This window comes from Pituophis catenifer, unplaced genomic scaffold (genome assembly GCF_029215685.1).
Source record: "Pituophis catenifer annectens isolate HBS135680 unplaced genomic scaffold, rPitCat1.0.hap2 SCAF_2, whole genome shotgun sequence".
Taxonomy (NCBI): Eukaryota; Metazoa; Chordata; class Lepidosauria; order Squamata; family Colubridae; genus Pituophis; species Pituophis catenifer.
Window position 1 is genome coordinate 41,337,703 of NW_027256882.1, and position 22,557 is coordinate 41,360,259.

Genomic DNA, 22,557 nt, shown 5'->3' on the forward strand with positions numbered 1-22,557 from the left:
ATGCCCACCCTGGCTACACCCCCCCACACACACACACCCCGAGGTCAAACACAACCCTGATGCAGCCCTCGATGAAATAGAGTTTGACACCCCTGCCTTAGACTTTTCATTTCTTTGTCTTACTATGATCCTTTTCTGTGCTTTGTGTAACACTGCTTCTGCTGAAAGCATGTAGCCTGATGGGTCTTTACTTATGGTGTGAGTGAGACCTATGCAGCCCTCCCCCCATGATTAACAGGAAAGTTTCATGCTCTTCATTCCTTCACGTGATCAACTAAAAGCTATTGCAAAAAAAGTAAGGCTTTCTGCTGTCATACAGCGGCATGTAGAAAAGTGCTTCCCTGTCTAAACTACTTTTGAATAGGATGAAAATGTGAGGGTGGGCAGGGAATGTTTATGAAAGGTGAGTTCTCAAGGATAGAAGCAAGCATTGTGATTGGTTGCTAGGAACAGAAGCCAGATGAAGTATTTCCATTGTGTCAGATTTTGCTGTACATATAGTTAAGACACCAAGTACAAGATTCTGTCTCAGCAGAGGCTTGGCACAGAGAAACAGCAGGCAGGCACGCACAAGTCCCATGAGAAAGATGATGACCCAGGAGAACATGATGCCTATAGGAATGCAGGCACCAGTTCCTAGAAGAAAGATGTCCAGTCAAAGAAAGAAAGAAACTGCTAATTTCACCACAAAGACCCTGATGGTAGCAAACTCAGTGCAAAATAAGAAAAGCTTGATTCCTTGGAAATCCATTGATTCCTTGCCCAGCATCTCAGGGCTTATTATTGAAGCAATCGCATCCTGTAAGTCACACAATGGCCTCACTTTTGCAGAGCTGAAGGAAGTGCTCGGTACAAAGGGATACGATGTGAGGAGGCACTATCCTAGAATTAAGAGGAAGCTACAGTCCTTGGTGTCTAAAGGTGCCCTGGTGCGTATGACATGTGGCAATGGCTCAAGTTTTTTTGTAGTCAGAAAGTACCAGGAAAAGATCACCAAAATATCCAGAAACTTGGAGAAAGCTGCAAGGATAAAGAAGGCAGGGATGTGTGCTTCTGAAAAGATAAAGGGAAAAGCCGAAGAAGCAAAGAGTTTGAGCTGGAAGGCTGGAAAAATTAGAAGAAGGCCCAAGAGATCCCATCGGAAAATAAAAGCAGGCCAAAAGTCATCAAGGCGATCCACCAGCCAAAGTAAATCTGTTGAAAGAACACCAAATCTCTGTCAACGAGCCCTTTCTGCTGCTAAAAAATCAAGTTCTGCTGGTAGCAAAAGTAATTCTGCTTTTCGAGAATCACACCAATCCAATCAGGGATCTGCTTCCGTTTTAAGGAGATCCAGCAGAAACTGCAAGAACACGGCTGCATCTTTTTTCAAGACAGCTCAAAGTTCTCTTGACGAAAGTGCTCCTAAAAGATGCAGACCTTCAAAGAAAGGGCTTCCTCCTCCAGTAAAAGTGCAAGTCAGCCCTTACTACAAGGACAATGTCCTTGCAAAGCAAAAACCCCATTGTAGAAGGGTGAAGACCTACTCTACCAAACGACAAAACCGTCGCCGGATCAGAGCTGCATTTCACCCACCAAGGAGGACCTCATTCAATTCAGAAAAAGTCCTGAGAAGATAACAGAACCAACCCTCAAGGATGGAGGCCTTCAAAGTAAATGTCTTCTTTGTATCTATTAGAACCACAAAACATTCAATAAAGGTAACTAAGGCCTCAGCTTCCATTCATAATGGATGATTTCATGGTAATAGCAATAGAATTTAGACTTATATATCGCTTCACAGTGCTTTTCATCCCTTTCTAAGCAGAGTCAGCATATTTCCAACAACCTGGGTCCTCATTTTACTGATCTCGGAAGGATGGAAGGCTGAGTCAACCTTGAACCGGTGAGATTCAAACTGCCCAACTGCTGGAAGCTGGCAGTTAGCTGAATTAGCCTGCAGTACTGCATTATAACCACTGCACCACGACAGCTCTTATTTCATAATTACAAGCTAGGGTCTTTAATTTGGAGGACATACAAAGTGGCCTACAAAAGTGTTTTAAAATCTGCATTTCATTTAGGAGCTACCGTACTTAAAAGGAAAAGTTAGCTCTAGCTATTGCATTCTTTTGTCCTCCTTGGAATGTTTTGCTCTGCCGTATAGATGTGAATTCCCTCTGTAAATTACAATATTCCTGGCATCCTAAAACCGAACCCAGTTTTTGCACATGCCCTCATCATCCACAAATACCATGATGTTGAATTTGTAGGCCCTTCAGTTATAGTGGCCAAATTCTGAGAATGCCAGCCAATCACTGCTCGCTCACTCTCTTTCAACTTTGTTCCTGAATTTATAACTCTCCCTTCCAGAATTTCCACTGTTCTGAAAGGCAGAAATTTAACCCAGTCTGCTGTCCTGGCAAGCCCCAGAGAGATAAATCCTGCTTGTGTGACGCACCTGCAAAATTAGTCCTTCTGAGGGCTCTACCCAAACTGGACAGCATACAATGGAAATGGAAGGAGAAGACAGAGGCTCCGGCAGAAAATGAAAACTAAAAACATTGAATAATGTTGGCAGCTCATGAATTTATTATGTGGCAGAAGTGGAGGGCAGTTTTAAAGAGGACGCATGGAAGCAGGTTCTTTTAGGCCCTAGGACAGTGTTTCTCAACTTTGGTAGCTTGAAGATGGGTGGACTTCAGCGCTGCTGGCTGGGGGATTCTGGGAGTTGAAGTCCACCCATCTTCAAGCTACCAAGGTTGAGAAACACTGCCCTAGGAGGTCATTTGACTATGCTGTCATTTGCTTTGCCATCAAATGTATGTAGGAGGCGGGTGTGTAGAGTTACAAATGCTGGGTAAAGTTGTTTGATAGAACTTATTGTTAGAAAAGAAAGTTACATACCTGGAATCCAAGAGGTTTTCTGTGAAGTCAGCTCCTCCAAGACACCCAGGTGGGGCAGGAAAAAAATGTATCCTCTAATTATTTGTTCAGTGGGAGGCTTCAGGGTGGGGGAATTGAATGGGACAAAAAAGCAGGAAAATTGGGTATTGGGCAAGGGGAAAAACTGCAGGGATCAAAGGAAAGTTAGACAGACAGATAGATGATAAGATAGATAGATAGATAGATAGATAGATAGATAGATAGATAGATAGATAGATAGACAGACAGACAGAGACAGAGACAGAGACAGAGACAGAGACAGAGACAGAGACAGAAACAGAGACAGAGACAGAGACAGAGACAGAAACAGAGATATCTGTATTGGGTATAGCCTGCTTGGTGATTGCATGTATATTATGAGAAAGGGATCTTGAACAAAATAATGTATCTCAGAGTGGAACAATACATATGATCCTAAATTTCTCGGGGGTGGGGGGTTGAGGGGGGAAATCCTGACTGTGACTGTTGGAGAACTTCTACTGGAAACTGATTATGGTTATGCATTCCATGAGTCAATATTTAATTATGATTTATTGAATAAATCATGGTTTCTTGGGTTTGAATGATACTAATTCATAAACCCTGGTTTGTAGCTATAATGATTGAATTAATTATGCTAAGCCAAGCCTAAGCCACTTTTTGTTTACTAAATCCAAATAGTAATACATAATACAGCTGACTGAAGTGATAAACTTTTGCATCTCAACCTTTGCAACTTCCAGATGTAGACACTTAAGTCCCAGAATTTTCATGGTGCAAACTCTGATGTAAGACATTTTCTTCTGTTCTTGGGAATGACTCAAACGACTAGATCTTGCTTGATAGGAATGTGGGATAAAAATGCTTTCCTTGTATAGGGTTAACAGTGGACTTGTGAAATGATTTTGAATTAGATGTTTATGGAGATTCTCAGTCATTCACATCATGATTGTCTGTTTAGTTCTGAGTCAGACCTGGATGACAAATGAAGTGTCTTCAAGGAAAACAAAGGAAGTCCAGTTGCCTTTTGAAAAAGCACCTTTGGGATTTTGAATGAGATAGATAATGGGTTTAAAAGGAATGGTATTTGTTCTGATGTGACATTATACCTTTATTCTGGTTTTAGACAAAAAATTGTTTTATTTAGCCTCACTAATTTGGCTTTACTGCGCAGTGTTTTGGATATGACCAAATCTTCCATGGAAGGAGGAAAATTAATACAGAATTATATTTTTAACCTTTGATATGGTAGACTAAGTAATTTACAGGTTCGGTAACTGAGACAGATTGGATCCTACATTATTATCCTGGGACACTTATATTCGCCTCTTCGTCCCTCAGAAACAATAAATGGGCCTTGCTTCTTATTGGATAAAATAGCTTCCCGTTCAGAAGGCTTTAACCAATGACATTCAAGGAAGCTTTATTTTTGCATTGTGCCGTTAGTTGTAGAAAGGAGAGCTGTTTTGCCTGGAAGTGGTGAAAATTGGAGGGAAAATGGGCGCGTAAAGTTGGCTCTAGAAGGCGCCGTTGTAGGTTTGGGGAGGGGAGGGGGGAGAAAATCCTTTCCGAAAAGGGACTGTACCAAGTGAATCGGAAGAGGAGCGCCCAGGTTTTGAATCTAAGAGCTGTCAAAAAAGCCCGGGACAAGAAAATTCGTCGAATAAACTACAACTTCCAGCTACATGCAGATCTGCGTTTTCCTGCTAGACCGGGAGCTCTCGTCTCCTCCCACAGCGGGACCTAGGCAGCAAATCCACGCCAAAAACAGCCCTGGAAATTGGACGGCCTGAAAGTGTGACGAAATCAAAATACTGCTTTGGCCAAGAGGGAGCGATGGCTACAGCCCCAAGAGCTTAAAAGGTTTTCTTGTGGCATAAAAAGGTTCTTTTTAGAGCCATGTTTCAATAACCGAAGAGGGAATAATAAAGTTGCTTAATTATGACTAGAAATCTGGTTTGTGGGTTTCGATTAGTAATTTCCGCTTTCTGAATAGATAATAAAAAGCCGTTCTGCCAATCTGAAGGCGGATAGAATTAATTTTTTATAGTGTCTTCAGCAAATCCGTTTTGCCCACCTTCCTTGGAATTGTGTCAATGGCGGCTCGCGTTTTACTTTGACAGACTGTTAACTAAAATATTTTAAGCTACATTGAGAATCGTTTCTCATATTTAACCCTAGTTAACGTTCTTAATCTCCATCTGCAAAATCCTGTCTTCAAGGATTTTGGAACTAAAATTTGTGTTAAAAGGGCTGCCAATTTTTAAACTGACAGAAAAGGCGTCAATAAGGGGCTATTGGAATAAAGTGCCTCAAATATGGCAACGTTATTTTGTTTGTCCTCTAATATAATCCATTTTCATTACTTCATAATCTTTAACCAGGTATCTAAACAAATAAAGCAACCTATATTAAACATGAACGAGCCAAAAATGTGTTTTAGAGGAATAAAATATGCTTAACTTTAGATACCAAAATCATTGAAATAAGATCTCTTGATTTAGAAAGAATGAAACCGAGTTATTTTTCCTTTGATATTGGTGAGAAAAAAATTCACTTGACTACATTCCCAAAAAATGCTCTCCCATATTAATACTACATTCATAAAAATAAGCTTTGCTGCTAGCAAATGCATTTACTCATTGCAATTTTAGTATTCAACCTACCTGATTAATCAGCCAGTAACTATTATTTTTAAGTTCCATTCCTGTATTATAAATTCTATTTAACATGCTTGAGTTATACTGTAATCATAAAATCCTTCACCTATTTACCTGGCATTATAAGAAAATAGCGAGGCTTCCGAGAGGAAAAAAAAGAACCGTAATTGTCATTTGACACAAGTTTTCTTTGCATAATCAAAGGCTACTAATTTTTTAAAAACTTCTCGATTTTTCCGAGTACACTAAACTATTAAGCCGAGATCATTCAAAAAGAGTGTCGTTTACTGGTACTCTGCAAAAAAACCTGATCCGAAAATGTCATTAGCTCTTTCAGCGATTCCGGAGTGGCTCTTAAAAGAGCCTTTTGTACAGTTTTGTGTAGTTAGCAAAAGCGAGGACCTCGTTAACGAGCTTTCCCTGCAGGACGTTTGTTCACCTGACGTTTCCTTCCAGAGTTGGAAGGTTTACGACCCTGGAGACCTTTAGGTTTATGAACTGCCGGTTGTTTTTTTCGGGTCTTTTTAGGCTCCTTTTTCCCCTTGGCCGTTTTGACAGTCGCTTTTTTCGACTTCGGCGGCTGATTCTTGCCAAACTTGAAGGAGCCAGAAACACCGCTGCCGGTGACACGGATCACCACCCCATTGGAGACCAAATTGCGCAGCTCCCTTTTGAGGCGGACGTTGTTCTTAGTCAGATTATACCCAGCTTCGATCAGAGCCTTTTTGAGAGCAGCCAGCGAGATACCTTTTCGGGAATTGCAAGCTTCTAAAACCTGAAGAATCAATTGCGAGAGCGAGCCCGAAACACGTTTCTTTTTCTCCGTCTCTTTCGTCGAAGTACTTGCGGTAGAAGTTTCAGCAGCAGTTCCCTGCCGCTTTTCGTGAACCATTCTCACGCTAGGCACCGAAAGCCCGTACTGAAAACTGTTGGGCAGGAGCTGTAAATATATACAGCCCTCGGTCTGACGTAACGACATAGAACGCCGCTGCTCTTCTCTGTTTCCTGAGGTAACTGTCGCACCGTAGGAGAGGACCTCGTAAAGTCAGTTTTCATTCAGGTCCACTTCTCCTCAGCATATCCAACAACCAATAGCTTTCATGCCGTCTTTAAAAAATAACGTTTGATACCATTGCTATCTATTCGCTTGTTTCGAAAGGCTACCCGAGGTTTAGAAATTTGCGGGTTCCACCGCCTTCTACTGCTTTTCTCTCCCAGGTGTAAGGAAAGAGGAGGTGCGTCGCACTAAGCGGCGGCGGTAATATTCAGCCAGTTAGTTTACGTCACTATTGGACGGCTAGAATTGTCACGAACTTGAAAGGCAGACTCATTCTGTCTGTCTCACTATGGAGAAAATAGGATAGGGAGATTACGTTTTATGTTTTGTTCTTCATATCGCTAATCTCACCCTCCTGCGGTTTTCTCCTCAGTGAGAATGGTCCTGTTTGGTAAAAAAACAATTTTCAAGAATAGTGAGTTGCATAGGGTTGTAATCTAACAGCTGGATATTATCCATGTGTATTTAAGGATCAGATCCTACTATGGGTACAGGCTTGACACCTAAGAGCATAATTCTCTATACTTCACTGCAGTCAGTGGAGCTTATTCTTATTTCTTTTTATTTATTTTTATATGCCGCCCTTCTCCAGAGACTCAGGGCGGCTTACAATGCGTTAAGCCTTCATACTTTTGTATATTTTTATACAAAGTCACCTTATTGCCCCCACAAACCGGGTCCTCATTTTACCCATCTTAGAAAGGATGGAAGGCTGAGTCGACCTTGAGCCTGGTGAGAATTGAACTGGCAGTAATTGCAGACAGCTGGATGTTAAATGCTGCCTTAGTAGGAGGCATTAGCCTCCCACTTAGGTAAATTAGCGCTAAAAGTATTTTCTAATATTTCACACATTCTGCATAAATTGTAGAGAAGATCACATGGTATTGGACACACTTCTATGTTTTAAAAGCAGCATTTTATCCCATTTTCTGCAGAGGACAATTTATACTACAGTTTATTGAGATGATCCAGAAAGTCAGATCCATTTGTGACAGGAAAACATACAGTAAAGTGGCTTATTTGTGACTTAGCCTTTTCTGTGGACCCAGTTGCTGTTTTATAATCACTATTTTGATAATTGCAGTTTATCCAGTAAACATGATTAAATCACAGATTAGCATGTTAATGATAGTTTAACGTCCTCTGCTCACAGGGAGAAGATAGATTAAAATATTCATATTCTGTATTTTATCAGTAATGACAGTTTTAATTACAGAAAAATTAATGAAGCAGTTTTTAACCGAAAGTTTTAATTTGTGCAGCCTCAAACTCAATAAACTATATATGAAGAAATATAAAATACCTAAAAATAATGTTTTAAACTGATGGCTAACTCATTTTTATTTGGTGCCTAAGTATATCCACTTAACAAAATCTGATATCTGAGTTGCTACTACCAATATATGTCTATGGAGAGTCTCAGTCATCCAGGTCATGATTGTCCCGAAGGTGCTTTTTCAAGAGACAACTGGACTTTTTCCTTGAAAATGTTTACTTTCTCATCCAAGAAGCTTCTTCAGTTCTGACTACCAATATATTTCTCTCTTGGTTTTTACAAAATGATATTGACAATGCCTAATTTTGGAAGAGCAGACATTCCTTTGAATGCTATTAAATGACACTGACATAAAATAACAATGCATAAAAATTAATCAATATTGAGTAAATATGCAGGAAATTAACATGAACATTCAAAAGGATAATTAGACATTTTTGAGTAGCACAATTTTATTTCAGACCTATAGTATATAATGCTGATACCCAAGAGCGCAAACATACATTTATTCTATGTTAACCAATATTCAAACAAACTGATCTATTCCAAAATATTTCAGTGATGATATGAAGTTATGTTTCAAAAGGAAGATTGAAAGATTGAAAATAATAACCTTAAATAAAGCCCAAGTATCTGTCCCTCTGTTTATGTTGTTATACAATGACAAAAGTCTATGTGTCTGTTTTCCCTTACTATTTCCAACTCTTACTCCTTGCAAATCATTTTCTCCTGTTAAAATGAAGTCACCTGTCTAATGTCAACCATAGTGTTTGAAAGCTCTATATTCTATAAGCTCAACATTAGTTTTTCTAGATTTTCAGATAATGAAATGTCTAAACATAATGGGCATCATTTCAAAAACTATGATTAAACAAAATAGAAAGATGTTTTGAACAAAAGGGACCCCAAAATAATAGCCTAAGTCTGACTAGAACTAAACTCATTTTCGACTTCTTCACAAACATGGATCTCTAAATACTGTTGGACTACAACTGACATCATTCTGGAAATGTTTTAATTGAAACTTAAAATCTAAAATCTGGAGTTATTTCAACTCCATACATTCCTACTGATTTCAAATTTTGTAGCATTTACTCCAAGGTGGGTATAAAATTGCAGACTTATACTTTCCCAAACAAAATTATGAGAAATGAATATATGATATATAAATACACCCTAAGTTTTTAATTACATTTGACCATAAGAAATAATAAATGGAAGCTTAAATACCTGGCACATCTTTTTGTAGATCAATTCTTACACTGCATTACACTCTTGGGTATATACACATATGCCTGAGTTCAAACAAGGGATCTTTTGTTTGTGAGGTGAACTCAGCGGTGAAATGCACTTACCTTCGCTACCTATTCGGGAATGTGAGCCCGCACACCTCTTCTGCGCATGTGCAGAGGGTCAAAAATGGGACATAATATCCCGGCAGGTAGACAGAGCCTCCCGCCGCCGGTGCTACTGGTTCACACGAGCCGGATAGATTCGGTCGGATTTCACTGCTGGGTGAACTGCTACACTACAGAAACTCAATGCTGTGTGTGGTGAGCTGCTCTGGCTGATAAGAAGAGCATGGAAGAAATCCCACAACTCAGCAGAAGTTTTCTTGAACTGAATCACTTTACCAGAGCTACAGTGGTGGATGCTCACAGGAATGCTGTACTGAGTAGTGGGTACTTTGAAAATAATTTGGAAGAAACAGTTGAGATTCCACCCAAGTCTGATGGCACCTCTCTCCACTTCTTCTCTGGAGCAGCACAACCCTTTTCAGGCTGAGGAACAAAAGCCTGGACACCTTAACTTCAATCAGTGAATTTCTTAAAAAGAGCATCTGCTTTTCAGGCTTGTGCAGAAGCCCAGGCCTTCCCCTCCCAAGTCAAACTTCAATAATGGACAAGCTCCCAAATTTAAGACAGGGGTGCTGCTGCCTGTTTTCCACATATACCAAGGTAGATAAATCTATTTTAGCAGGCATAGGAAATTTATAATGAAAAATTTCTAATCTGCCTGTTACCGGTTTTAAAAAGTAGTGGAAACAGGTCTACTCCATTAATAAAAATGTCAGTGTTTAGCACTGATGTTACCTAGTTTGGGTAATGAAATGTCTACCAAAAAAACCCAAAACCCCAACTTCAGAACCAAGGACTCCTCATTTCAATTCGGTGTTATATTTTCCTTTATTAATATTGCTATTGTTTTGATTTTTTTTTCACCTCAGGATTGTTGTGAAAATAGGAAGAGGAAGGTGTATTATGTATGTAGGCCACCTTGAGTTGTAAAAAAATAAAATTAGGGTAAAATAAATGAATTATAAGCAAGGTTATAAAGTAAATTATGTGCAAGTGGCTGTCAACTCTTAGAGACCAAATAGTTTTCTTCGACTATACTTCAAAATATATATATATATGAGTCAGGGTTTTTTCCTATGTAGATCAAGTTGTTAAATGGCCATAGTGGGATGATATCTCAAATCATCACTTTCAGGCTTGTCAGACATTTTGTGTTGTTTGTTCTGAGACTTATGGGAGACTGGGATAGCACTATTTCTGTCTTTTTGGACTTCATCGGCCAGCCACACCCATATTTTATGAAATATATTTGACCTTTACAGGGATGAGTCATAATATATATATATATATATATATATATTGTATGTATGTATGTATATCTTTGTTGTTTTATTTGTTTTTCTTTATTTTTCGTAGGTTTTATGTGTATTTCTCTTTAGCCAGGTTCTACCTACGTAAACCAAGATATTATGCAGCCCTAGTTCAGTGAAATCACAATTCACTAGTTTCTGGGCTTTTTTTCTTCTGGCAGCCAGCAGACCCTTTGCTGCCCATTGGGAGACTAAGATAGATCTATTTCGGCCTTATAAGGCCTTATCAGTTAGCCACACCCTCATCTCATGTATCCTCCCTGCAAAGGTACAATATTTGTTTTTCTTTCTTTTTCATAGGTTTTATGTGTATTTCTCTTTAGCCAGGTTCTACCTACGTAAACCAAGATATTATGCAGCCCTAGTTCAGTGAAATCACAATTCACTAGTTTCTGGGCTTTTTTTCTTCTACGAAAAAAAGATATATATATTTTATAACTATAAACATGGATATGAGTACAGATAATGAGTACAAATAAATGGGACAGTGGGACAAGGACGGTAGGCACGCTGGTGCACTTATACACGCCCCCTTATGGACTTCTTAGGAATGGGGTGAGGTCCATGGTAGACAGTTTAATAACAGAATGTGGGATTCCACCAGGGGTGAAATGCTCCCAGATCGGGCCAGATTGCCCAGTCCGGTAGCGATCTTGGTCGTTGGTTCAGTGATCTGGTAGTGATGGCGGAGCAAAACTCCGCCTACCCGCCCAGGTGTCATTACTTCCTGGTTTAAACCAGGAAGTTTTTTTTTTTACCTTCTGCACATGCGCATGCACAGGTCTGCTTGTGCACTTCCGAACCGGTAAGGAAGGTAAGTAGATTTCACCTCTGGGTGCCACCATCAGAAAGTCCGTCAGCTATTTTATGTTTGAAGGTACCTGTGGATTTTAATGACCTTAGACTAGATTGCAAATCCTCTTTGAGCATTACTTCTGAAACAACATAGATTAAATCTATAAGGTAAAGGTTCCCCTAGCAGATGTGTGCTAGTCGTTCCTGACTCTAGGGGGTGGTGCTTATCTCCGTTTCAAAGCCAAAGAGCCAGTGCTGTCCGAAGACGTCTCCGTTGTCATGCGGCAGGCATGACTAAACACCAAAGTCTCACGGAACGCTCTTACTTTCCCACCAATGGTGGTCCCTATTTTTCTACTTGCATTTTTTACGTGCTTTCGAACTGCTAGGTTGGCAGAAGCTGGGACAAGTAACGGGAGCTCACCCCGTTATGCGACACTAGAGATCCAAACCAGTGTTGGGTGTTCTGGCCTCCAAATGGAGGCGTGGGTTCAAATCCCATTTCTGACATAATCCTTTAGGAGCGGGCATAAGCGCACCAGCGTGCCTACCGTCCCTGTCCTAATGTTCCCTTTTATCCGTATCAATTTCATGTATTCATAGTTATGTTTATACTTGTATCTGTTATCTAATACATGCTTGACGAAAATAAAAATAAATAAATAAATAAACAATGCTATTTGAAGAGATGAACTTTTTGAGAAGCTTTGTCTCCCTGCCCCAATGGAGAACTCTCTTCAAAATGAGCCCTCCTAAATTTCTGTCCCTAAACTGGGAAGGAACAAACAATAACTTTTTCTGCAGCAGGAAGTTTCCCGAAGTTTTGCCTTCCAGTTACAATTACAGTATTTTATACTGTTAAGAGTTCCTAAGAGGCGATCAAAATCTCGCCACAGGCGGAGAAATTCTTCCTCAAACATCGCGATAAGTGAGATTCTCGCGCGCTAAGTATCCGACTACGACTTTTATAGGCTTTATAGGAAATCAAGTCAACCGCTACCGGTTGATAAATCAAATATACTGACGTACACATTTTTGACTAATTGTGAAGCATTAGGTTTTTTTTGCTAATAATGAAGTATCTCTTAGAAACTGTTTTTATAAAATTTTCCAGCTTAAATATGCAGGCGATCTCTGGAGGCAGCCATATTGTACGGTCCCGGCAGCCGGAGCGCGTGAAAAGAAACCATTTCCGCTTCCGGAAGACGCGGCTTCTTCCTTTCTCTCTCTAGGCCTGGGCGAGTTGGCAGGTCCTGGCGAAGGGCCTCCGCTGAATCCGACGCCATCCTCCGTCCGCCGCGGGAGCTCGAGGTCTCTCAGCCGCCGCCATGACGGAGCAGATGACCCTGCGTGGTACCCTAAAGGGCCACAACGGCTGGGTGACTCAGATCGCCACCACCCCACAGTTTCCAGACATGATCCTCTCCGCCTCACGCGGTAAGGTGGAGCAAGACGGGCCAGTCCATTTGGTGGGGCAGAGGGGGGGTGGCCCAAAGAATAGACTGGGAGAAACCATGACGGGGAAGAAACCGTGAAAGATACTTTTTTTTTTTGCATGGGCGATCAGCGAGGCCAATAGGGATTGCACGACTTGGTGAATCGGTTTTCTTTTTGGAGAAAATTGTTCGGGGTCGGTTAGAGGCAATTTAGAGGAGAAAGAATGGGAAGATAGGAAGAGTATTACAACAATATTTGAATAATTATTGGGGGGTGTTGAGTTCAAAATGCGGGATGGTTGCAAAACCTTAGGGAAGAGACATCCGTCCCAATGATTACATCTGACATTGTCTGCTGATCTTTTCAATGAGATCTGAAGACACGTCCTGCAATTATGATGGGACAGGAGAGGATCAAGAAAGAAAATGGAAGTTTTTGTTAGGGTTTTGTTCGCTCAACATTCAAAGCAGCATGCTTAAACTCTAGCAGTGGCCCACAATTCAGGAAGATGTGGCTGTTAGAAATCTTAGGTTTTGTGCATTAGTGCAGGGAGCAAAGATTTTGGGCTTACAAAGCATTTTTTTAAAGTTGGAATTCCAAGGGGTATCAGCAAAATCCGGATGTGAAATGGTGAGCCAGGTAAGCCTGAGCATGTGCTTAGCCCTAGTAATTTGTGATCATGTGCAGAACAACGATTTTCATGGACAAATGTGTTCCAGATGTCCGTCCCCCCCCAAAAAAACCCAAGTCTTATATAGTAACTTTCTTAGTGGTTTGCTATAGAAAGCTTTATTTTCCAGTTCTAGCAATTATCAAACAACTGGGATCACAAGTGTTTACTGAGATCACCGTGTCTATTGTCCTGTCCTGGATTACAGGAAAACTCCAGTGAGTATTTCATATTAGGCAACTCCATTTTAGGGTAACTCATTTCTTGCTTGAGAGCAACTGAAATTACATCCTTGGAGGTTTTATGATATTGATGCCTCCACCAACAAAAGGAGTCTAGCCTCTTTGACATTAGGTTATAGCAGCGTTTCTCAGCCTTGATGGCTTGAAAATGTGTGGACTTCAACTCCCAGAATTCTCCAGGCTGGGGAATGATGGGAATTGACCAATCCACACAATTTTGAAGTAGACATGGTTGAGAGAACACACTATTATACTGCCCAAGAAGCAGAGATAATAATTATTCATAACCCCCTTAAGCATCAAACCTTGCTCAATGACTTTGGGACAGTCACTCTCAGCTTAACGCACCCCATGGGTTTGTTGTGGAGAAAATAGGTTGCTGGAAAAATTAGATGGGTTGCAACCTTAAGTAGTATATTTCAAAAAGCTGGATAAAAATAAAGTAACAAGTTTAGAAAGCTGCAACGATGGAAGTCCAAAAAACTGCTATTGAGGGTGTATTTCTATGTTTTTATAATGCACAAGTAGATGATGAAAAAGGGGACACTTACGCTGCAGTGTAAGGAATGAGAGTTTCTTCTGTCCTGGATGTTAAGTTTGCTGATTGAATAAGTAGGGATGTGCAAAGACTTTTGAATATGAAAGTCCTTGATTAATTGCTGTTGAAAATGCGATCAAGATAGCTCTATTTAGAAAATTCCTAAATGGTTAAAGTGACACCATTTTTAGTTGAAGATGCTTACTTTTAGAAGGAAAATTTTGGCAGATGTCTTGTGTTTTATCAACCTTGCCCATTTTAGGATTTGTGGATTTCAACTCCCCAGCCAGCCATGCCCCAAACCAATTCTGGAAGCTGAACTCCACACATCAAGGCTGAGAAAGACTGGTGTAAAATATGTTGTGTGATGACTTATCATATATGTAGAATATACTTCTACATCAAAGGGTTAACTTCCCCTTCAATGGGTTGAAAATTGTTTTTAACTAGCCTTCTACTAGCAATGTGTGGAAGGAAAAATCCTTTGCTGATCAAGGGGGAACTCTTAATCAACTAAAACCGCTGTACTAGCAACTTGAGCTGTGGAGTTCACATGGGCTTTGTCACTACCCTGAGAATTAAGCTTGGGAACAGGATGGCATTCAGGACTGTAGATACAGAAGGTTGTGGGGGGGGAATCAGTTGTTTTGCTTTTGTGGGCATTTTCCTGGTTTGAGACTTAATATAAGGAGTAACCTTGTGTCCTCTTACAGATAAGACCATCATCATGTGGAAGTTAACAAGAGACGAAACTAACTATGGGATTCCCCAGCGAGCCCTACGAGGCCACTCTCACTTTGTCAGTGATGTGGTCATCTCTTCAGATGGGCAGTTTGCCCTCTCCGGCTCTTGGGATGGCACCCTGCGCCTCTGGGATCTTACTACGTGAGTGCAAGTTGTAAATAAAAATGGCTTCTGTGTTTCAGGAGGGGATAATTTGCTTCCTGTGAACTTCTTGATTTCTATTTTCTGATTGCTTCCTGCACTCCCAGTGATTAAATCTGATAGTACATATCTAAAGACTCCACTCAGCTTCACTGATATATTTTGCCATTGTAGCAATAGGAAAAAATAATTTCGGTTTGTTTTGAAGACTATATATGTTGCATAATTCAAGTGCTAAGTAGCCTGAAATGAATACTGGTCCAATGTACTGATAATAAATTAAAACCCCTAGGGATGAGTTCACTTAGGACAGGTTTGCTCTTAACAGCGAAATGGTGAAGAACAGAAAGAAGTTTTGTGTATCAAGAGCTCCTCTTCTAGCACATTCCGATGCAAGGAAATAAAAGTGTCAAATCGACTTCCTTTCAGAGGCACAACCACTCGTCGTTTTGTGGGCCATACCAAGGACGTACTGAGTGTGGCCTTCTCTTCCGACAACCGCCAGATCGTCTCAGGTTCCAGGGACAAAACCATCAAACTCTGGAACACCCTAGGTGTCTGCAAGTACACTGTGCAAGTAAGCCTCTTCTTCCAGTTCTTGGATTGGATGCTCTTAATGCTCACTTAGTGTGACAGTCTTTAAATTAGGTGACACTGAAGTTGGTCTTAGATACATTTACTATTGGCTCACAACCATGTCTGACCTGTTAAGCACCAAAAAAATTAGCTGTTAATAGAAACAGGTCTATTCAATGCAAGATCAACCAAGCAAAGTTGCAACATTTCCTCAAAGGCAGCTCTGGTTCTCTGGGATATATCCTAGGGAGGAGAAATTTCATTGGCATTTAAGTGGGTTGTTTTTGGAGAAGTGTGATACTTTCAGTTAATTTTCAGTCATCTTAGTTAATACCCATGTTTCCCCGAAAATAAGACCTTGTCTTGTATTTTTTTGAACCCTGAAATAAGCGCTTGGCCTTATTGCCATGCTCTCAAAAGCCCGATTGGGCTTATTATCAGGGGATGTCTTATTTTGGGAAAAACAGGGTATTTGTGTAGTGGTATATTTACTAGAATTTCATAGGTAAAGACGTGTTACTACTTGAGGAATGCATTCATTATAAATTTCTACCACACAGAGAAGGTAGGAATTTGCAGGGATAAATGTAATGGGAAGAGAATGTGGAAATACAATTACTTGATAAGACATATAGTTTAAAATAATGAAACAGGTGGAGTTATTTTAAAAACGATAGCTTTGTTACGTTGCTAGTGAACTAGCACCAAAGGATTGTTTTTCCATCCTGTTCTTTTTCTCTCTCCCATAGGACGAAAGCCACTCTGAGTGGGTGTCTTGTGTACGTTTCTCCCCCAACAGCAGCAACCCCATCATTGTTTCCTGTGGCTGGGACAAGTTGGTTAAGGTGAGGGGAATTTTTGCCTCGGATCTTCAGCCAGTACTCCTTTTATTTGGGGTATCCCCTTTCCAACCCATGAAATCGTGAAAGAGAGAGATTCCTTGCAGATTTATAAACAATGTAGAATCTCTTAACTTCATCTGTTATATATCAGAGAAGGGAGGCTGGAAACAAACAGGTGGGAGAGTACAATGATCTTATAAATCTATCAGATCTGTTGAAGAGGGACTCTTGAAAAAAGCAAAAATTTAAAAATAATAGCATGTTCCATTATCCTCCAGCAGTAAATGTTTACAGATTCTCCTTTTTTGTTAACCTTAAATAAATTTGAAACTATTTTTGGGGTGCAATTTTCTTCACTTGAAAATTATCTTGGAAGATGCTGCATTTTTTTTCATGAAGACACAACTTGGGCATCTCCAAAATGCTTTTTACCTATTGACAGGCATTTATATTTTATTTCTTAAATGCATATGCTACCCATTGTATTGTTGCAGCAACTCTGGGTGGCTTACAAAATATTAAAAAGACAATGCAGAATGATTAAAATTAATAAAGGTTGAAAATATACGTCATGTCTGCTATCTAGCATTTGCAGTTTATGCCTTGAAATATGAATAAACCTTCCTTATATTTGCTCCAACCTGTAGGTCTGGAACTTGGCCAATTGCAAGCTGAAGACTAACCACATTGGGCACACTGGTTACCTGAACACAGTGACTGTCTCTCCTGATGGGTCGTTGTGTGCTTCCGGTGGCAAGGTAAGTGAGTCTGGTGATTTAAAAGACCATCTCGTTTTCTCCTTTTTTCCAATTTTTAAAAATGGGAATTGTAATGCAATTTGGTTAGACAGATACTTTCTGCAGAGAAGAAGAATCTGGCTAGAACTAACAGCCTGTTCCTCTTTGACTTGGGAAATGTAAGGAGAAAGTACTCCTCCCAATATTTTTAATTGCATCCTTAGAATAGATGTCTGCAATTATTGGCTCAGATGCTGAATCCCTTAAGAGAGAGATTTAGGTCTTCACTTGGACCAATTCATTTCTTTCCCTTAACAAAGAAAGAGGAATCCTCATTGATGTAGCTCAGTCTGCCATCACATTTTAATTCTTGTGAATAATTATTTTTAGTATGATAGTGGTCTTAGAATGAGCAGCGAGAACCACCTCCTAGCTAAGAATAGTGAGGGATCAAAACTAGTTTCTTGGGTTCTTCTTTGGTAATGATTTTCTTAGAAAGGGATATTTTGGGTATAGGGTACCTTGTCTTTAAGAGGGCAGGGGGAAGGCTGGGAATTAGTGACTTGCAAAGTCTCTGACATTTTTCATCCTAGCTGTTTTCTTGGTGGTTGAGGGTTACAGGAAATCTGGCTCAGCCGTGATGAAACACACGAGCGCCATCTGACTCCCATGCAGATAATCCACACTCTTGTTTCTGAGCTGCCCAAATTCCCTCTTAGCATCAGAGGGAATTTTTCAAGGGTTATTGTATTATGAAGGGGGATTATATGATGTGTGGTGAACAGCTTTATTTCTGAACGTGCGTTTTGAATCTTTAAATGGATTATATGATTGTTAAATTTTAGAGAAGCATTAGAAAGTTTGCAACTTTATAAAGAAGGAAGAAGAACGATTGGTTGAAGTGGGCTCTATCTCTTGACTTTTTTCTCCATTCTAGGATGGGCAGGCAATGCTGTGGGACTTGAACGAAGGCAAGCACCTTTACACACTGGATGGTGGGGACATCATCAATGCCTTATGCTTCAGCCCAAACCGCTACTGGCTGTGTGCTGCCACTGGTCCCAGCATCAAGATATGGGTATGTTGAAACAGCCAAAATGTTCTAAATGCTGTGAAAAGAACAGTTACGACAACTCCTGGTCGATGTTTCAAAGTAATAAATACGAAGCAGAAGGCCAAAAAAATCCTGTTGGAACTTTAATTTTAACATTAATAGAAGATTTTTCCTTCTGGAACACTTAGTGTCATATTCAGAGAGATATCTATGTCTCTCTCCGATGTCTGTAGACTTTTATTTGTCATACCAGTTCCAAGAGTGTTGTAAATTTTGTCCCAGGCTTAAAAATTGGACACATAGTGGGAACAACTAGAGAAGAATGGGAAGGAAGGATTATCAGAGGACATGGGCATACCAGAATAGATACTTAATTTTTGTTGATGATGGGGAAAGCCATCTCTTGAGTTAGCATTGTATGTTTCTGACCTATCTATGTAACTATGTTGTCTGTTCAGTAGCTTAAGGGCAAGGAGTTGTATTTTTGCTGTGATGAAACACACAATGCCATCTGACATTACTTCCCATGTGGAAAACCAGAGGCTGTTTCTGAGCCCGTTGCTCTCAGTATAGTTGGAAATTGAGGGAGGCCAGGGTTTCCTATCTTTGATATCTGTCTCCATTCTTATTTTCTCACAGGATCTGGAAGGTAAAATCATTGTGGATGAGCTCAAACAGGAAGTGATCACCACCAGCAGCAAGGCAGAACCCCCTCAGTGCACCTCATTGGCCTGGTCTGCTGATGGGCAGGTAAGATATGAGAATCCCAGCAGCCTCTGGGGAACCATTTAATTGCCTTCTCCACTAGGCGAGGCTTGACCAACAGCTGGACCTTTGAGTTGGGAACTTGCACGCAAGGATCTTGCAGGATCTTTCCCTCTTTGAAAGGGAATCATTCAAGGGACGGGCTGTTGTTGGGAATAAAAATCCCAGATGCTTGGTCTCTGCATTCCTAAATCATTGGTATGCTTTCTATGATTAAGTAAATAAAATCATTGAGTTTATCATTGAACAAGGATTGAAATCATGAGCATGCTTACCTTGTATGCAAAAACTTCGTTACCCAGGAAGATGCGAGAGCAGAGTGCTTTGGTTAGAATGTCTTGTCTTATTGGGAGGGAATTGCAAATGTCAGGAATAACTGAGAGCACTAACAGCATGCAGCTGTTGATGTAGATGAGAGGTGGGGAAAGATGTCTCCTTTATGACTTGTGGACTTCAACTCCCAGAATTCCTGCGCCAGCAAGTCCACAAGCGTGGCTGGCTCAGGAATTCTGGGAATTGTAGTCCACAAGTCATAAAAGGGCCATCGGTCCCCATCCCTGAGGTAGACAAATGGGCAGTTTTAGTGTTTCCCTTAGTTTTGGATGTGTTATGTTTTAAGAGATGAGTGGGGGAGCTAGACCTCAAGAAACATCCAGGATATTGTAGGCTGCCAATCCACAGGAGCGTTTAACACACAGGATGCAGATTACAGGTTGTGTTTGTTTTTATTCTCACTTTCAACTCTGCTTAAGAAAGAGGAAGGATTGCACTTTTATTCCCCCCAAAATCCTTCCTTCAAACTGAGCCTTGGTAGTACAGTGGTCTAAGGCACCCTGTTATTAAGCTGGTTATTAAGACCAGCTGCCTGCAATTACTGCAGGTTCGAATCTTGCCAAGGCTCAAAGTTGACTCAGCCTTCCATCCTTTCTAAGGTAGGTAAATTGAGGACCCAGTTGTGGGGGCAATAAGCTGACTTTGTATAAATATACAAAAGGATGAAGGCTATTGCTGAGCACATTGTAAGCCGCCCTGAGTCTCCGGAGAAGGGCGGCATATAAATCAAATTTAAAACAAAAAACCAAAACTGAAGTCACTTCTTTCAGGTTTAAATAATGTGTCCCAGTGTATTCTCTTGACTCATTTTTCTGGGCTTAGCACAAGCAGTTGATGCACAACATCTGCATGAAAAGGGATTTAACGTTGCTGTGTACCACAAGGATGCTAAATCAGCCCTTCATTTCATCATTTAGCCTTCTTCCTCCTTATCCTTTTGTTAACATTGTTTTTTTTTCTCTTTCCCTCTCCTTTCAGACTCTATTTGCTGGCTACACAGATAACCTGGTTCGTGTCTGGCAAGTCACTATTGGGACCAGATGAGAGAGCGCAGTTTTTGACCCACAAGACATAAACTATTATGTACAAATCATTCAATTAAAAAGAAACAAGGATTTGTGTGCTGGAAGTGACATGCTTTTAATAGGGAACTTCACATCCAACATTTATTTCCTTTTTCCCCCGCAGAGGTAGTTTTTTGGCTGATCCTTACTGTATTTTGGAAGATCTGAAGGATCAATAGGGACAGATCATCATGGAGGAAATTCATGTCTTCCCCAAAATTTGATACTGACTTGATGGCACATAATCACTGTATTAATGTTTGCTTGAATAAGGCTTTGTATTTACTATTGCAGTTGTCCTGAAAGGCGTGAATGGTAAAACCAGATCTGCAAGACAAAGGTCTGCCCGCTTTTTATATGCGTTTGGTTTCTCACACACATACAAAAAGAGTGACATATAATCATTTTGCCATTTTACGAAAGTGTTGGGATTGTACAGACACCTTTATTCACCACCATTGTTATCCCTACAGTTGGGAAGACAGCCCTCAAATCTTAGAGTGTTCAAGCTCCAAGCTAATGTAAAAAGTTCAGCAAAATAAATGAATGTTAACAGCAGTTTAAAAAGGGCAAAGGACTCTGTTTAGATATAATTAGGGAAAAAAATTCATTTTACAATCCTTTAATTCCTTTATTTGGGGTGGAGTTGGGGGCAACGTTTACTGACCAGATGTCCTTCCTGATGCCTATGGGGAGTCCAAGCAGCTTATTTTCTCTTTGCTGCCTGAGAAACATCTGCCAGGAGTACCTAGGACTGAACTCTCAACCTTACGAGTAGGAGGTGAGCATCTTCACCTCTAGGCCATCCTAGATACTATTAGGAAATAGTATCTATTACAGAGGATAAGCGGACAAATAGCCTTGATTTTTCTAGACATGTCATACTCTCACATTTTCAGTGCTTTTAAAAGCAATTGCAGTCTGAGAAGATACATCCTAAGGGCTTGGGTGCACTTTTTCTCCAAGGTGTTTTTTATAAGAGCAGAGGGCCTCCAACAATAACTGCTACTACCTACCTACCCTGCTAAAGAGAAGTAACATCTGTTCCTGCTAAAAGAGAAGGTTGCTTTGATAGCAGATACTGTTCAGAGCTCCACTGCTTTTCTCACTTCTCCCCACACAAGCTGGGACCGATTAGACGAAACTGTTGATGTCACCCAGAAAACCAGAGAGCACCAAGGACCCCACAGTTCAAACTTGAGCTACAAATATTCGATTAGCAGATGAAATGTAGTTAACCTTGGGTAATCATAAAATTAGGATTGGTACTGGCCAAGTACCAGGATGATACAAAGTGGTAAGCTAGAATACGAAGTTGGCGGGGGTTGGGGGGGTTGGGAAATGCAGAAGGCAGCAGTAGCAAATCTTGTGTATTAAACAAGAAAATTCTTGTGACTAAAGGAATCAGGCTTGACTTGAAGGAGTCTATTGGTGGCTGGAGAGGATGCATAGATAATTTGGTATGGGATTTCCCTCCTTTCCCCATCTTTTTCTGTAGCTGCAATTGGATCCTGGCTACAATCGTGGGATGGGGTCCAATTGAACCGAGCAACCCTCACTGACCTGCAGTCAGGCCTGTAGAGTCCCTGCAAATGCCCAAGGACCCGCCAGTTCCTCCCATGCAGGCAGTTTCTCCAAGGAAAAGACCAGAACCAGAATGTTGGCTGCTTGCTCTGGTGCCATCCGATGCCCACCCCGATGCAGGGTTTTTTTTTTTTTTTAACATTGAGAAAAGCTCCTTAATAATAAGGGCCATTTAATGGTAGCACCCATTCCCTGGGAATAAGGAGGCCTCCCTTTCATTTCAAGCAGGGATTGGAGAGTCTTTTGAGCCAAATGATTAACTTCCGGGGGCTTCGGTTCAATGGCCAGAATGTCAGGATCCCCCTGACTCCAGAAGGATTCAATCCAAAGTACAAGGGGGAGCCTAAACCCACTGAATTTCTTTCCTGGGTGGGGGCAGTGCAAGGCTGAAATCAGCTCAGTAATCCTTCACATTGACTTCTCTGCTTCCCTTCTATTCTAGTTTTCTTTTTCATATATTTGCACATTTC

General features: G+C 40.6%; 2 protein-coding genes across 2 annotated transcripts in view; one reads left to right on the top strand and one right to left on the bottom strand.

Annotated features, from left to right (window-relative positions):
• The window catches only part of LOC139312155 (histone H1.1-like), a 10,925-nt gene extending 4,382 nt beyond the window's left edge, over nucleotides 1-6,543 (bottom strand). Inside the window, exon 1 of the mRNA XM_070936717.1 lies at nucleotides 5,679-6,543. Coding sequence (XP_070792818.1) covers nucleotides 5,971-6,543 — 573 coding nt within the window. The 3' untranslated portion in view covers nucleotides 5,679-5,970. The remainder of the gene's footprint in view (nucleotides 1-5,678) is intronic.
• A 6,029-nt stretch (nucleotides 6,544-12,572) lies between these two features.
• RACK1 (receptor for activated C kinase 1) lies at nucleotides 12,573-20,554 on the top strand. The gene is made up of 8 exons (XM_070936714.1): nucleotides 12,573-12,797; nucleotides 14,961-15,132; nucleotides 15,562-15,709; nucleotides 16,458-16,553; nucleotides 17,198-17,308; nucleotides 18,225-18,365; nucleotides 18,981-19,091; nucleotides 20,418-20,554. The coding sequence occupies exons 1-8, from the start codon at nucleotides 12,689-12,691 to the stop codon at nucleotides 20,481-20,483; spliced, it is 954 nt and encodes a 317-aa protein (XP_070792815.1). The 5' UTR covers nucleotides 12,573-12,688; the 3' UTR covers nucleotides 20,484-20,554.
• The last annotated feature ends 2,003 nt before the right edge of the window (nucleotides 20,555-22,557 follow it).